The 16955-nt window shown below is 40.9% G+C and overlaps 1 protein-coding gene across 2 annotated transcripts; it reads left to right on the top strand.

Annotated features, from left to right (window-relative positions):
• The first annotated feature begins 201 nt into the window (after window positions 1-201).
• Window positions 202-16003, top strand: LOC109903454 (serine/threonine-protein kinase Sgk1). Of its 2 annotated transcripts, none has more exons than XM_020500182.2 (9): window positions 202-432; window positions 9648-9723; window positions 11041-11113; window positions 11334-11519; window positions 11695-11939; window positions 12181-12400; window positions 12901-13056; window positions 13213-13302; window positions 13550-16003. In XM_020500182.2, the coding sequence occupies exons 1-9, from the start codon at window positions 405-407 to the stop codon at window positions 13709-13711; spliced, it is 1236 nt and encodes a 411-aa protein (XP_020355771.1). In that variant the 5' UTR covers window positions 202-404; the 3' UTR covers window positions 13712-16003. The 2 variants fall into 2 exon arrangements, with proteins under 2 accessions (XP_020355771.1, XP_020355770.1); XM_020500181.2 differs by lacking the exon at window positions 202-432 and adding an exon at window positions 8894-9121.
• The last annotated feature ends 952 nt before the right edge of the window (window positions 16004-16955 follow it).

Below are 16955 nucleotides of genomic sequence, written 5' to 3'. Positions count from 1 at the left end.
GGGGTTGAGAGGGGGACAGGTGCGTCACACTTCTCTGGTTTCGCCTCTTTGGTTTCATCAGTTCAGCCAGTACTGCCTGGGAGAGAGGGAGACACAGAGAGAGAGAGAGGGAGAGAGAGAGAGAGAGAGAGAGAGAGAGAGAGAGAGAGAGAGAGAGAGAGAAAGATAGGGAAGTGCGATGAAGGAAAGGATTTGCTGGTCTTGTGAATTGCAGAGTCAAATTCTTTCAAACGGTGCTGCAGAGAGATAGAGAGGGGGATATTACTGAGGGAGAGGAGCTGGAGACAAGATTACATCATTCATACACACACAGAGACATACACTGGAATATTACTGCTTCAGACACACACACAGAGAAACAGACACAAATACACAAAACACACTGCACCTAAATAGAAGAGGACATGAAGACTGGCAAGAAATCCTTCATAGGTAGGAACTTCTTTCATTTCTTGTGTGATAATAAGCTTTATCTGGCAACGCCTATCCAATGGGTGACATGTTTGAGGCCATTGTTGTAGGTCTAGAACAAGTGGAGTTTAAATATAACTTTTCGTGCTTTATTGTCTTCATTCAACTTTGTTTGTTTCTCTCTTTCAGTCTGTTCTATCATCTCTTTCAGATTCTCTTTCCTTCCCTTTTTTTACGTGACTTACTTCTTATGGTCTCTCTCTAAATAATTTAGTCAGGGAGAGAGGCAGGATTTCATATCACCTCCTGCTCCATCTATCTATCAATCACACCTCTATCTGTCCCATCACAGGTGACATAATCCACTTTACTCTTATAATCATCACTCACCTGGATGGTAGGGAGCAGCCAGTAATCACTAAACACGCTGAGATTATGTACGAGGGAAAAGAAAGTGACAGGAAATATCAGACAGACAGAACACTTTGTTTAAGCACACTCTGTTCTTTGAATGTAAGTGCATTCCAGCCAGCTACCCACTCATTCATTGCTTCATTCACATTTACACATCTTTAATCATGATCCATCCCATGTATGGATTAGTGAGAGAGAAACAGGGTCGTTCCACAAAAAGAGGGCCTTTTGCATCTCTTTGATATTTTAAGTAGAAATTGTCCACCAATATTGCATTTTAAAATATTGTTATATTAAATGAAGTGCCTTTTAATATAGACCACATGGATTATTCAATAAATCAGATTTTTATAAAGGCTTGCTAAAGTGCGAAGATTCAGCATTTTGACATATCCCTGCGTCAACCCTGTGTCACTTCTAGGAATATTTCAATTAATTTAACATCATTGTAAAGCCCAAATTATTTAGTTTTTCTTGACAAAGTAATTTCTGAAGATTAGTATTTATTTAATGTGATTAGTCTGTCCCTCATTGTACGGTCAACACTGTTAAGTGAACTGAACTCTCGTTTTAATATGGTAAAACTATTATTTATATATTTTTTAATTCAAAAGAAACAATGAACATCTAATAGGCAAATAATTTTGTAAAGCAGGTGAGCTGGTTCTACTCTTTTTTGACATTTTCTGGTGTTTTTTGGAATACTTTTCAGGTCGTGTATAATATGCCAACGCTGTTACCCATAGACATACAGGTTAGAAATGCTTTAGGAATTTGATTATTTTTTGTGAAGCTTGCATTCAATTGCACCTTTCTGTTGCACAAAACGAGCTTCCATTCCCCCTGTCATGAGGGGATTTATGGCTGGTACTGTTACAGTCAACCCTGTTACTTTCTTTGGCATATAGTATTGTTTTTATTTCACATCTTACGATGGGAAAACATGTTTTTTATTAAGTTGAACATGTGCTTATTATGACAAAAAAAAAATTGGTGAAATCACAAGGTTTTTTGACCAAGTTACACTTTTCATAAGTCACCGAAATTGGTGGAACAACCCAACAAAGGAAGGGGAAGCAGCATCTTAAAGAGAGAACTTGAGTCACAACACTCCCCATTGATTCATTTATTGATGCTTGTAAACATGACTGGTGTTGTCATTTTGAATGAATGTGAGTGGTTGTTCTGTGGTATAATCCCTAGACGCTCCCCTGTACCATCCACTGAACCGTGTTGAGCTAGGTAATGCTGTGGAAGTCAGTAGAGCGTGACAGGCCTGTTGTAGAGTAGTCACCTGGCTCTGGCTGCACCAGCAGAGTTGTATCTATTTCCATTTTTAGTGCACTTCTTTTGACCTGGGTCCATGGGGCTCTGGTCAAAAGTAGTGCACTATGTATGAAATAGGGTGCCATTTGGAACAGCCTAAGAGAACAGACTCAGGGGGAATTTAGCTTTGCCCATAATACAATGGCTATTGATATTGGTCATATTAAATATTAATTTAGAATGAATAGTAGTAGCAGTAGCTAGTGAAATGTACTAGTAATTATACCATCAGCAGGAATATTAGAAGGTGCGGTTGTGGTAGGCCTGGTATAGTAGGTTAAGTTTAAGTTAAAGTTAAGTAACAGTTGGCTTAATGTAGAAGCTTGAAGGACATTGCTAATAGAGTACTTGGTGATGGCACCAGAATCGTTACATAAACTCTCACCTAAAGTGAGCTTCCGTGGCTGTTAACCATTGAGTTGATTTTGAGTCATTGGGACTCAAAGGCACATATCCGTATCCCAGCTGACTGTGATTTGAATATCAGTCATCTCTGTTTCTGGGAATTGTAGAATTCTACCATACAGATTGTGCTAGGATGATGAGTTAAGCCTCCTACTCACTCGGAACTGAAGCTGCATTGCAGTGTTCATTGTTCAAGGACCCCAACACCTCCAGTACTCTAGTCTCTGTGGGTCAACGTTGAATAATGCCAAAGTTTCCTTGAGCATAGACAGAATGGACAGCACAGACGTAGATAGGTACAGAGAAAGAGCAATAGAAGGGAAGAGGGAGGGGTGGGATGATTCTCTCGAGGAAATTGAGAAAAAGGGCAATCGAGAAGCAGTAGAAAAGGCAAAAATGATGGACGTAGAGAGAGATGGGATGTAGCAGGTGAGAAATTGTAGGGAATTACACTGGAGGTTCATTACTCAACCGGGCGACTCACACCAGGTGGAGGGGGGGGGGGGAGGAATCAATGGCACAGCATAACTGTGGGGGCAGGAAGTCAAAGCCCTGGGCTGAATCCCAAATGGAACCCTATTCCCTACATAGGGTAGTGCACTATTGGCCCTGGTCAAAAGTAGTGCACTATGTAAAGAATAGAGTGCAATTTGGGACGCAGGCCTGGACACTACCTCCCTCTCTTAGACAGTCAGAGGGAGAGGGAGAGGCTGGCTCCCCCGCCCACTACCCACTCCTCCCTGGAGCCACGACCCACCTAGAGTGAGTGGTGCGGGGGAGGCCTGGATGTGCGCCCCCCTCCCCTGGTGGTTCCTTCAGCCCAGCAACAGTAGCAGGTTAACCAGCCAGGTGGGGGTCTAGCTGCACAGCAGGTCCTGCCTTCCCACCAGATCCATCCAAAACAGATGCAAATAGAACCCTACTCCCTTTGTGCACTGGGGGCCCTGGTCAAAAGTAGTGCACTACAAAGGGAATAGGGTGCCATTTGGGATGCATCCGTGGGGACCTGAACCAGCAACACACTGCCTTGGATGTAAATACTAAACTCAAACATCCGTAGGAGCTGAACATAGAGAGATAGCCAGAAACAAGTAGCCAAGACAACACGAAGTAGTAACGTAAAAGAAGACAGTCAGGCTGGGGACTGGGGTTTAATAACAGATAGTACTAACAGAGGCATTTATCAGCCGCTGCTGGCGAGGACAGGGGTCCTTGGTGAGTAGTGACTCATCATGGGTAGTATTCACCAGTGGAAATGTTGCCTATACTCCCACCTGTCTGCTTGGCATGAATCAGACAAAGAGGTGGTGGCAAATGAAGGTCTTTTTTTTAGGATTGGGAGGATGCTAAATATAACCGTTAAAGCCATTATGTGGTGTTGTTGTGTGAAATAGTGTTGTTTAATGAAATAGAGAAAGGTCATCTTTGACTGTTAAACATGCAAAGCTTTTAAACTGTAGATTCAGCACCTCTGATTCACCACATGTTTCCATTGCCATAAAGCATCTCCAAAAGCAGACTAAACACAAGTCGCAGGCTTTGAATGACTAATTTGTCAGAAGGAGAATCGGATTGCAGCCAAACCTGGATAGAAGGGAGTTCCCCCATCTACACATTGTAATCCTGATCCTCTCTTTTGGTGATTGTAATGATGTGCGTACACACTAGGAAACCTCGTGCTGGCATTATAGTGGATGACAGATGGGCAGGGTCTAAGCATTATTTGATTTCGGAAAATACATGGGACATCAGAACTTTTGTGACACAGCACAGTGGAAAAATATATGGCAATTAGAAATCCAAAATATACTGTGTGTGTAAAATGTAAATATAAACTGGAAGTAGAAGTCTAGGTGTTGTTGTCCATTAGTTTACTCTAATTAGGGAAGGGGTGATAGGGTTAGGGAAAATAATAAAGGAAAATAGATTTAAAATAATAAATATATATGTTGTACATACATACATTACAAGTCAAAAGTTTGGACACACCTACTCATTCCAGATTCTTTATTTTTTACTATTTTCTACATTGTAGAATAATAGTGAAGACATCGAAACTATGAAATAACAAATATTGAATAATGTAGAAACCAAAAAACTGTTACAAAAATCTAAATACAGTATATTTTATAATTGAGAGATTCTTCAAAGTAGCCACCCTTTGCCTTAATGACAGTTTTGCATACTCTTGGCATTCTCTCAACCAGCTTTTGGAATGCTTCAACAACAGTCTTCAAGAGTTCCCACTCATGCTGAGTACTTGTTGGCTGCTTTTCCTTCACTCTGCGGTCCAACTCATCCCAAACCATCTCAATTGGGTTGAGGTCGGGTGATTGTGGAGGCCAGGTCATCTGATGCAGCACTCCATCACTCTCTTTCTTGGTCAAATAGCCCTTACACAGCCTGGAGGTGTGTTGGGTCATTGTCCTGTTGAAAAACAAATGATAGTCCCACTAAGCGCAAACCAGATGGGATGGCATGTCGCTGCAGCATTCTGTGGTAGCCATGCTGGTTAAGTGTGCCTTGAATTCTAAATAAAATCACTGACAGTGTCACTATCACACCTCCTCCTCCATGCTTCACAGTGGGAACCACACATGCGGAGATCATCCGTACACCTACTCTGCATCTCACAATGATACAGCAGTTGTATCCAAAAATGTAACCAAAAATCTCAAATTTGAACTCATCAGACCAAAGGACAGATTTCCACAGGTCTAATGTCCATTGTTCGTGTTCCAAATTCTGATGCTGGTAACTAAAATAAATGTATCCTCTGCAGCAGAGGTAACTCTGGGTCTTCCTTTCCTGTGGCGTTCCTCATGAGAGCCAGTTTCAATTGGCCTGGTGTCGTCTGGGTTTGGCTGGTGTAGGCCGTCATTGGAAATAAGAATTTGTCCTAACTGAATTACCTAGTTAAATAAAAGGTTACATTGTAACATGTAAAAGCTGGTTCAGAGTCTGCAAAGCTGTCAAAGGGTGGCTACTTTGAAGAATATAAAATATATTGTGATTTGTTTAACACTTTTTTGGTTACTAGATGATTCCATATGTGTTATTTCATAGTTTTGATGTCTTCACCATTATTCTACAATGTAGAAAATTGTAAAAATAAAGAAAAACCCTTAAATGAATAGGTGTGCCCAAACCTTTGACTGGTACTGTATATATTGAACAAAAATATAAAATGCAACATGTAAAGTGTTGGTCCCACTTTCTATACGCACAAAAATCGTATTTCTCTCAAATTTTGTGCACAAATTTGTTTACATCCCTGTTAGTGAGCATTTCTCCTTTGCCAAGATAATCCATCCACCTGACAGGTGTGGCATATCAAGAAGCTGATTGAACAGCATGATCATTACACAGGTGCACATTGTGCTGGGGACAATAAAAGGCCACTAAAATGTGCAGTTGTCACAACACAATGCCACAGATATCTCAATTGGCATACTGGCATACTGCAATTGACATATTCCCTACAGGAATGTCCACCAACGCTATTTCCAGAGAATTGAATGTTCATTCCTCTACCATAAGCCACCTCCAATGTACGTCCAACCGGCCTCACAACCGCAGATCATGTGTATGGCGTTTGTGTGCAAGCGGTTTGCTGATGTCAACGTTATGAAACGAGTGCCCCATTGTGACGGTTATGGTATGGGCTGGTAGAAACTATGGACAACAAACACAATTGCATGGCAATTTGAATGCACAAAAGTACTGTGACAAGATCCTGAGGCCCATTCTGAGGCCATCTTTTTTTTAAGGTATCAACAGATTCATATATGTATTCCCAGTCATGTGAAATCTAATCTTATATTTACACCTTTATTTAACCAGGCAAGTCGGGTTAAGAACAAATTCTTATTTACAATGACAACCTACTGGGGAACAAGTGCCTTGTGGAACAAGTGCCTTGTTCACAGGCAGAACAACATATTTTTTCCTTGTTAGCTCAGAGATTCAATCCAGCAACCTTTCAGTTACAGGCCCAACGCTCTAACCACTTTGTATGTATTTTTTACAATTACATGAATGGCACCCTATTTCCTGTAGTGCAGTACTTTTGACCAGTTGTGCACAATATAATGTAGGTACTAGGGCCCCATTTGGGACACAACCCAGGTGTCAATGTCGTGCCATCTGATCCTGACAGTGTGTAAATAGATCTTTGCTGGGAAAGTATACTACCATAACCTGACATGACACGATTAGCTGTTGTCTTCACACCATTTTGCCTCTTCATGTATTTAGCTTGGCAACATGCTTCCTCTTATATAGTAGGAACTATCGGTCAAATTCAGTCCCGAGATGGGACATCCTTCAAAGTATGCATGACTATCACATGCCATTGAGCAAGCAAAACATCCCAAATGGCACCCTATTCCTTACATAGTTCACTACATTTGATGAGAGCTCTATGGGCCCTGCTCAAAACTAGTGTGCTCTGTGGGGAATAGGGTGTCATTTGGGACATAGCCTAGGAGTTACCCCTGACAGTTCTCTGTTTTGATCCTGCGGTTTGTTTTAATGTTTTCATCTGCACTGTCACTGTATGCATAGCTCCATAACTGGGCCTCATGTCAGGGAAATGGAGAGAGGCCATTTTGTAAACATCAGGGTTAGGATTTGATGGTGTATTGTAGAATATAATGTCTTGCAGAATATGAAAGAAAATCACTTTTTTGTTGGCATATTTTCACCTGCATTTGAATGTTCCTTGCATTGACTTGCTTCCATCCTTTCATAAGAACATATTGGATATTTGCTGATGATGCAAACAGGGAATTGGCTACAGAACTTAAAAAACTTTAATCTTGAAATGCCTTTCTCCAAAAATGGGCCTCAGGATCTTGTCACGGTATTTTTGTGCATTCAAATTGCCATCAATAAAATGCAATTGTGTTTGTTGTCCATAGCTTATACCAGCCCATACTATAACACCACCGCCACAATGGGGCACTCATTTCACAACGTTGACATCAGCAAACCGCTCGCCCACACGACGCTATACACATGGTCTGCGGTTGTGAGGCCAGTTGGACATACTGCCAAATAGTCTAAAATGACATTGGATGCGGCTTATGGTAGAGAAATGAACATTCAATTCTCTGGCAATAGCTCTGGTGGACATTTCTGCAGTCAGCCTACCAGTTTCAGTGGTGTAAAGTACTTAAGTAAAAAAAGTACTATAAAGTACTACTTTAGTCATTTTTGGGGGTATCTGTACTTTACTATTTATATTTTTGCCAACTTTTACTTTACTACATTCCTAAAGAAAATAATGTACTTTTTACACCATACATTATCCCTGATAGCCTAAAATACTTGTTACATTTTGACATGAAAAGGTCCAATTCACACACTTATCAAGATAACCTCCCTGGTCATCCCTACTGCCCCTGATCTGGTGGACTCACTAAACACAAATGCTTTGTTTGTAAGTTATGTGTTGGAGTGTGCCCCTGGCTATCCTTCAATAAAAAAAAAAAATCATCAATTGTGTCGTCTGGTTTGCTTAATATAATGAATTTGAAATGGTACATTTTAGCAATTCCATTTACTTATATTTAAAACCAAATACTTTTAGACTTTTACTCAAGTAATATTTTACTGGGCGACTTTCACTTTTACTTGAGTCATTTTCTATTAATAAGGTATCTTTACTTTTACTCAAATATGACAATTGAGTACTTTTTCCACCACTGGCCATTGTGTTGTGTGACAAAACTGCACATTTTAGAGTGGCCTTTTATTGTCCCCAGCACAAGGTGCACCTGTGTAATGATCATGCTGTTTATTCAGCTTCTTGAAATGCCACACCTGTCAGGTGGATGGATTATCTTGGCAAAGGAGTTATGCTCGCTAACAGGGATGTAAACATTTTTTGAGAAATAAGCTTTTTTTGTGTGTGGAACATTTATAGGATCATTTATTTCAGCTCATGAAACATGGTGTGTTTATATTTTTGTTCAGTGTATTTTTGAGGCTGGTGACAGAAGTCTGTGTAGGATCAATGCACCTGTTATTCCATTTTTCATTATAAATGATCCAGAGTGCCTTTAACCCTATCGGTTCTAGAGAGATTACAGCCATCCGTATTTTTCCATTGGTAGAAAAGGGGGTTGGGGGAGCGATGTTCAATCTAGCGCGCTCCACCTATGCGCTGCTGCGTGCCTCCTGTCATTCCCCGCCTCCTGCAGGCAAGAGATGGAGCTGCGGAATCCCGTGACATCACTGCCTCTGACAGTTGCTTGGTAACCAAGTGACGTCAGTATGCCGCTCCTCCTTATACCACGTGCTCAGTATATAACTCCTTGCCGCCCAGCGCCCTGGATAGACATTTTGGACTGATCGTGTTCGCAGGCAGGGTTCTCTGTAGCCAGTACGCATGAATTGGAGCAATTGGTACTAAAGCAACCAGCGTGTCTTCTCCATAAAGGGGCTTTCTTTTGGCGCTGTTTTACAAGTGGATACATATTTTTATTCACCATGGCTGTTACCAAGGCTCCATGTGACTTGTCCTATTGCAAAATGAGAGGAATTGTGTCAGTCCTCACTGGTAGGCATATTATTTATGTTAATCTAAGTTCAATTATTTTATTTAGAATGTAACTTCTACATTGTGGTGTTTAATAGTATGCATCAATATTATTTGGATTATGATTTGTAGATGGACTGTATGCTCCTTTACTCATGTCCATGTTTGTGATATAGGCTTTGAGTGTTATTTTTCACTATGCGACGCGGCGGTTCGCCAAAGGAATAGTAATATTTTGTTGCATAACGACTAAATTTGGCACATAATGCGTTATAACGGGATCCATTCCAAATCACGTTTGAACCTCTGAAACATTTTAAAATGAAAGCTTTGAACAGATTTAATATAGGCATACGGCTATAATTTCTAGACTGTTCACCGCACTGTGATGAAATGTAAGCTGTTATCCCAGGTAGATAGTAGAGGCCTATCCATGGCCCTAGTTCTGCAATGGTGTAGCTTAGGTCTGATGAAGGGCTGTGTTAAATCTGTGACGTTGTGTTCTCTCGGCGCCCAGCTGACATACATGCTTATTTTTGATTTGCAGCTTTCATCAAGGAGAGGAAAATTGGACTTAACGACTTCATATCGAGGCTGGTGTCAAACCCACATATGTGTCAACAGTAAGTATTATATGGAGCACTTGTATGGCCAAATGAGATGTTTAGATATTATATATGAGCTACCAGCTGCCAATGAAATATGATAATATTATGACAAATGATATTTTCTGAAAGTATAGATATTTATCAAATAGTCAAGATATATGATAGGTGTGCACACAATAGGCCTCTGTGCGACATTTCATCTGCTTCCCATGGCATTAGATTAGGTCTATGTGTTTATTTATAATTGTATAGGTCTACCTAGGTGTGTAAGCTACTGTACATTTCCAATCCAATCAACTGCACGTCACTATTCACATTTTGAGTCAAAGCAGTAATCTGGGGCCAAGCAGGCAAAGCCAGCACAAGAATAGTTATGTCATGTCAAGTGTGTTCCCGCCATGGCCTCTCCAGTGCTTAAGCACCTTTTCTGCAAATCCCCTGTGTCCCCTTGACTGGGATAACCGGGTAATTCAATTAAGCGCGCACCACACAATATGGTTTGTACTCAACAGCCTTAAAAGGGGCCAGGTGGGGGGTCTAGCTCAGTGGAAAATTCCAAAACACCATGGGCTCCCGAGTGGCACAGTGGTCTAAGGCACTGCATCTCAGTGCAAGAGGTGTCACTATAGTACCTGGTTCAAATCCAGGCTGTATCACATCTGGCTGTGATAGGGCGGCACATAATTGGCCCAGTGTCGTCCAGATTTGGCCGGAGTAGGCCGCCATTGTAAATAACAATTTGTTCTTAACTGATTTGCCTAGTTAAATAAAGGTTATATAAAATATACAAAAAATGAAATACCATCATCAGGTGCTAGGTTGTTATAGCAGTCAGATTCTGGGCTGTTTGTGCTAGTCGTGTCTGATCCCCTGGCTTAGAACTACTTTTCAGATGGTGCTGAAGACTCAACAACAACTGAATAGTCTCTCGGGAGTTAGAGAAAAGAGACCCTTATTGTCTCTCAGGAGTTAGAGGAGAGACCCTTATTTACAGTCTTGGCCGGTTTGTATCTCATTTGGGTCAGTTATGACAAATGGAACCTTCTCTATCTAATTACTCAATTAAATCACTGTAAAACTCACCATTTTATTGCGATGTCCGACTTTGAAAAATTGTTTGAATCGTAATACTGGCCTGTGATGGCAATCTAAGTATTAGACTACTGTTATAATTTAAACACTCTAGAAAAAACAATGCCAACTTAGAGAGGTCACTCATCCCTATAAAATCACAAAGTGGCAATGAGTGTATCAGTCAAAATAACCATAAGTTATTTTGAGAATCATAAGTGATGGAGGATTCCATTCTAACATTCTCTGTTCAATCCTCAGCTCTGAAGTTGACTTCCTCAAGATCGATGAGAACCAGAATGAGAAGCTGGACAATGCTGAGCTCTTAAATCCGGTGAGCATCAGCATAACACATGCTTTGGCCACTGGGACAGACTGAGCCAAAAGGAACCCAATTCTCTATATAGTGCACAAGTTTGAAAAAGAGCCCTATGGTAGTGCACTATATAGGGAATAGGGTGCCATTTGAATTGCCAGAGTGAACTGTAAATAGATCATTTTATCCAGAGCCAAGATGGTCATTCTTAGCTCCTTCTCTCCTCCTCTATTCTTAGATGCTACTGACCTCCCCCAGAAGCTCACTAACTGAAGAGCTGGCGATCAAACCATGTGATTTCGACTACCTGAAAATCATCGGCAAAGGGAGCTTTGGGAAGGTGCTGCTGGCTCGACACAGGGAGAGCAACGAGTATTACGCCGTCAAGGTTCTACAGAAGAAAATCATCCTGAAGAAGAAAGAAGTGAGTCTTACTCTACTGATCTTCACCATAAAAACACACAGTCAATACTCCAAGCAAGGTGCAATAGCCACAAACCCATACAACCACTCAGTCGCTCGCTCAGTTGCTCTAATTTAAGTATGCACTGATGTCATTGTGAGTGGTATGCTCATCTATCTCTTACTCCCTCATCTAGCAAAAGCATATAATGGCGGAACGAAGTGTCCTGATGAAGAATATCAAACATCCTTTCCTGGTGGGGCTGCACTATTCCTTCCAGACTACTGACAAGCTGTACTTTGTGCTTGACTACGTGAATGGAGGAGAGCTGTTCTATCATCTACAGAGAGAGAGGGTGTTCCTAGAACCCAGAGCCAGGTTCTACGCTGCAGAGATCGCCAGTGCTCTGGGATACCTCCATTCCCTGCATATTGTTTACAGGTATGAACTAAGATCCTATCATACACCACCCTCTGGTGGTGACTATCTTTCATAGCATATGACAGAAACAATACCACATATAGAAATGTGTAGTCTGGTCCACTGAATAAGGGCCAGTGGTTTAGAGGAAGGTAAACGGACGTAAACACTGTTTTATCCACCTTTTGCATAAAAATGCATTAAGTATAGGGAGAGTTGCACTTTCCTAACCCTCTCCCTCTCTCTCTCTTCAACTTCACAGAGATCTGAAGCCTGAGAATATCCTGCTAGACTCTGCGGGCCACATCGTCCTGACAGACTTTGGCCTTTGCAAAGAGGGCCTTGCACCCACTGGGACCACCAGCACCTTCTGTGGAACCCCGGAGTACCTGGCCCCCGAGGTGCTGCAGAAGCAGGCATACGACCGAACCGTGGATTGGTGGTGCCTGGGATCCGTGCTTTACGAGATGCTCTATGGACTGGTGAGGCATTACTGATCACTGCTCTTTTCAGCATCTCTTTCATGGTTCAGTTTTCACAATGCATTTACCTTAGTTATGATATCCACTATTAATGCATCCCAAATGGCACCCTGTTCCCTATATAGTGCACTTCATTTGACCAGAGCTCTATAGACTGGTGGGACACCGTATGTCACCATGTCAGTTATATTTTAATTTAACCTTTATTTAACCAGGCATGTCAGTTAAGAACAAATTCTTATTTTCAATGACTGCCTAGGAACAGTGGGTTAACTGCCTGTTCAGGGGCAGAACGACAGATTTGTACCTTGTCAGCTCGGGGGTTTGAACTTGCAACCTTCCGGTTACTAGTCCAACACTCTAACCACTAGGCTACCCTGCCGCCCCATATATAAGGAATGTCAGTATGAATCACACAAGTACACTGACAATCATGGTGTGTGGTCTGTATGGATTTTGGCCACGTAGCATGTACTGATTTTTGATGTCTCTTTCCATAGCCCCCCTTCTACAGCCGCAACACAGCTGAGATGTACAACAATATCCTGAACAAGCCTCTCGTACTGAAGCCCAACGTGTCCAACGCAGGCAGAGAACTGTTGGAGGGGCTCCTGCAAAAGGACCGCACTAAGAGGCTGGGAGTGAAAGATGATTTTGTAAGTACCCACACACACAGACATAGACACCGACAGAGCAATCAATGTACAACAAACAAATACATTATATGAATAACACACAAGAAAAAAATACTACTACGGTCTCAGTATTGTTCTGTACCAGTTGATTGATGTAGTGTTTTTATCTGCCTCTAGATGGAACTGAAGTTCCACACCTTCTTTTCACCCATCAACTGGGATGACCTGATGGCAAGGAACATCACACCACCCTACATTCCCTCAGTGGTAAGTACATCTACCAACAATGTATACATGTAGTCTTCCAGGTTGACATGAGAGAAGTACAAATATACCCTTTCTTGTTCACTTCAAGTAGAATTTCCATCTTGTTTTACTCAAAAATGGTCACAAACTGCATCCCAATGACAGCAATGTATATATTTAGAGGCTGTATGGGTGTGAAATGTGAATTTGATGTTTGTGTTTTAGAGCACATCTCTAATATAGTGCTCTGTTTGGTTGGCTTTCACAGAGCGGGCCTACGGACCTCAGGCACTTTGACCCAGAGTTCACCCACCTCCCTGTGACCTCATCTCTGTGCAACACGGACGGCCTGCTGGTGACTAGCAGCATCAAGGAGGCAGCTGGAGCCTTCCCAGGCTTCTCCTATGGACCCGCTGACAGCTTCATGTGAAGGACTCCTCTATCCACCTCGATCCTCATCCCCTCCACAGTCGAAAGGGGGAATAGGAACAGACAAACACTGCCTGGGACAATGACCACGCACTGTTAGAGCAGTTTAGGAGGTTTGCATGGCCTGCTAATGGAAATCCTGAGTGACATGTCTAAGAGGCATGAAAAGGGGGTCCAGAAACTCCAGATCTTGTTGGATTGTTGCATGAGGGGTGTAGATTGCATGGGACTCTTATCTTCAACACCAATGGCCCTACCTACCCACCCACCCCAAAACTGATCCAAAGTGTGCCAAGGTGGGAAACAGAGATTATGTTTTGTACTACAGGGAGAAAGGACATTTCTCTCAAATCGATGTGGACTACGACCACTGTCGGAGATAAGGATGAAGTGCCTGAAGTTTCAAGGCAGCGAGAACAGTACTGTACCCACAGAGCTAGGCAAGAAGAGCCGGCTGCATCAAACCCGCAGACTTTCCAGTCTGTTTGGACTTATGACCCTGGCGCTAGCTGTAGAGAGGTCCATGCCTTCCTAATCTTTCTGCATATATTGAAGATGTACATGTCTGTTCGAGTCACAATGCATTTGTCATCTGTTTGTTATGTGAATGGTCGATTGCACTTGAGGAAACAAGGGTAAAGAAAATGTTTGCGTTGCTTAAGCATCCACTCTGTCTCTTGGTCAACTGCATATCTTTTCACCCACAAAATCATATCTCAAACAAGTAGGAAAACACCAGAATGGACAATGAAATTTCAACAATTTTGTTTTGGACCAAGTAGGGTACTATGGTACCATCTGAACCAAATTCTACTGGTGGATCATTTTCAACCAAATAGTGATGATACTAATAGAGCAAATGAATGCCGATGCATAGAAAGCAGACACGGAATATGTTATTTTACAAGAAATCTGTATATCATGGCATAGTAATTTAATTGTAATCTTACCAAATAATGCATTGGTTTACTATTTTAATGGTACTGTTCATTTTACTACAGTATTTCAGTTTGAGAAATTACAAAGTACTCCTTTTAAAAACACATTTTCCACTTGAATCTTTAACAAAAACCATAGTAATATATTAAGAAGCTCCAAATGTTTAGATATTTATACTCCCTATGTGAACAAAATGTTCTTGCCTTTGTTCTTCTAATACCTGCACTTTTACCCCCCTGACACTGTGTTGACATAAATGTTTGTAGACTCATTAATATATTTTTTATCATAAATACAGAAAATGGAGTATACAGTTTTACCAGCAATAATAGGTCTTCTGCAGTAATAACACATATCAATCATTGTTATTCTTGCGAGTGAAAGTGATTGCTGTTTTGCTGGCAAAACACTCTAGAGAATCCATTATATTGTTATGTATATCCATTTGCATTGTGTACAGAACTCCTGCTAGATTGATATAGAAAGGAACTGTACATGCATTTCGTTTTGTAAAGTGTGCCTGTCTGTTCCAGCCATGTTACAGTAGGATAGGTAGGCCTGATCCATTTGTATCTATTTCTTCCCTTATCCTCATGGTCTGGAGACCACGACCTGAAAAGCTGTGCTGCTGCAATGACAAGAGCTTAGACTGCAATTACTCTTTGTAAACAGCGCTAGCGGCGTTCATTTACTGATGGCCCTAAATAGTGCAATAACATCGCAGGCTTGGCAAGAATCACCTTTAATTGATCAGAGATATATTTTTTCCATTAGTCATCATGCCTTAAAATCATCCTCTAAAATGACTGAGATTATGGAAGATCACAGTGTTTACCAGATGTCGGTAGTCAAAATTTAAATAAAAAAAAGGGCATGAACTGATTTTATTTTATTTGGCCTTAACAGATATAACCTTGTAATGACTGACAGAACAAATATCTATTCATGATGAAAATCACGTTTTTTTTATTTTTATATAGTGTAAATTGATAAAGGACTGACACTTAATTTGATATGTCACTTTAACTTCCTTGATCCTGCCAAGTCTGAAAATGTTGGTCTGCAAAGAAGTGTTGATTCTGCAGCGAATATCTACAGACCATTCTGTGGTACCGCTTCCTTCTTGTAGAAAATGACAAACAACGCAATACAGTTCTAGGTGATTTTCTTCCATATTTGGAAGCTTTACATATGTTGTTTTTATATTTTATTTCTCCATATATATTTATTTACATCATGACACAATGTACTGTATGTTTAAAGACCAGAGGACAAATTCCTAGTATTGATAAATTAAAATATTGAATTGTTATCTGTTCAAAATGGTAAATAAAATGTATTGACCAAATTCAAATGGAAGTGTGAACCAAGTGATTTTTCTGGAGGCCAGTTTGATACTAAATAGGAGTTAAGAAAAATATGGTAAGTAGTATGCTAAAATAGTAAGTAGTCAGTTTTAGCTGCCTACATTCTAGTTCCAAAGAACACGTTTCCATACATTTTCATATAAATTTTAAAAAGCACCACACACTTGGTACATATTTACGTGCCTTTTAACGGGGTATGGTAGTAGGTGCCAGGCACACTGGTTTGTGTCAAGAACTGCAAAGTTGCTGGGTTTTTCATGCTCAATAGTTTCCCCATGTGTATTAAGAATGGTCCACCACCCAAAGGACATCCAGCCAACTTTACTCAACTGTGGAAATCGCTGGAGCCAACATGGGCCAGCATTCCTGTGGAACGCTTGACACATTGTAGAGTCCATACCCTGACAAATTGAGGCTGTTCTGAGGACAAAGGGGAACTATTTTTTCCCATACTATTGGTCTGAAAATTTGATACGATCTGATGTGACACGCGTAGTTAGTGCAATCCGGGTTGCTTAGGACGTCCCTACCCTAACCAAACATTTCCTAAACCTATAGGGGTACTTCGGGATTTTGGCAATGAGGCCCTTTATCTATTTCCGCAGAGTCAGATTAAGTCATGGATACCATTTTTATGTATCGGTGTCCAGTATGAAAGAAGCTGAAATTTCAGAGAAATGATATATATACATACATACACACACACACACACACACACACACACACACACACAGTGGGGAGAACAAGTATTTGATAACCTGCAAAATCGGTAGTGTTTCCTACTCACAAAGCATGTAGAGGTCTGTAATTTTTTATCATAGGTACACTTCAACTGTGAGACAGAATCTAAAAATCCAGAAAATCACATTGTAGGATTTAAGTAATTAAGTTGCATTTTATTGCATGACATAAGTATTTGATACATCAGAAAAGCAGAAC

Source organism: Oncorhynchus kisutch, linkage group LG14 (genome assembly GCF_002021735.2).
Source record: "Oncorhynchus kisutch isolate 150728-3 linkage group LG14, Okis_V2, whole genome shotgun sequence".
In the NCBI taxonomy this organism is placed as follows: domain Eukaryota; kingdom Metazoa; phylum Chordata; class Actinopteri; order Salmoniformes; family Salmonidae; genus Oncorhynchus; species Oncorhynchus kisutch.
This window is presented reverse-complemented; position numbering and strand designations above follow the sequence as displayed.

What these genes read in the sequence shown, in the direction of transcription:
- LOC109903454 (XM_020500181.2), top strand. Translation starts at nt 9,052, where the DNA reads ATGGCTGTTACCAAGGCTCCATGTGACTTGTCCTATTGCAAAATGAGA. An exon ending in AATTGTGTCAGTCCTCACTG is followed by an intron (nt 9,122 to 9,647) that starts GTAGGCATATTA and finishes TTTGATTTGCAG; the next exon opens with CTTTCATCAAGGAGAGGAAA. An exon ending in TGGGAGTGAAAGATGATTTT is followed by an intron (nt 13,057 to 13,212) that starts GTAAGTACCCAC and finishes ATCTGCCTCTAG; the next exon opens with ATGGAACTGAAGTTCCACAC.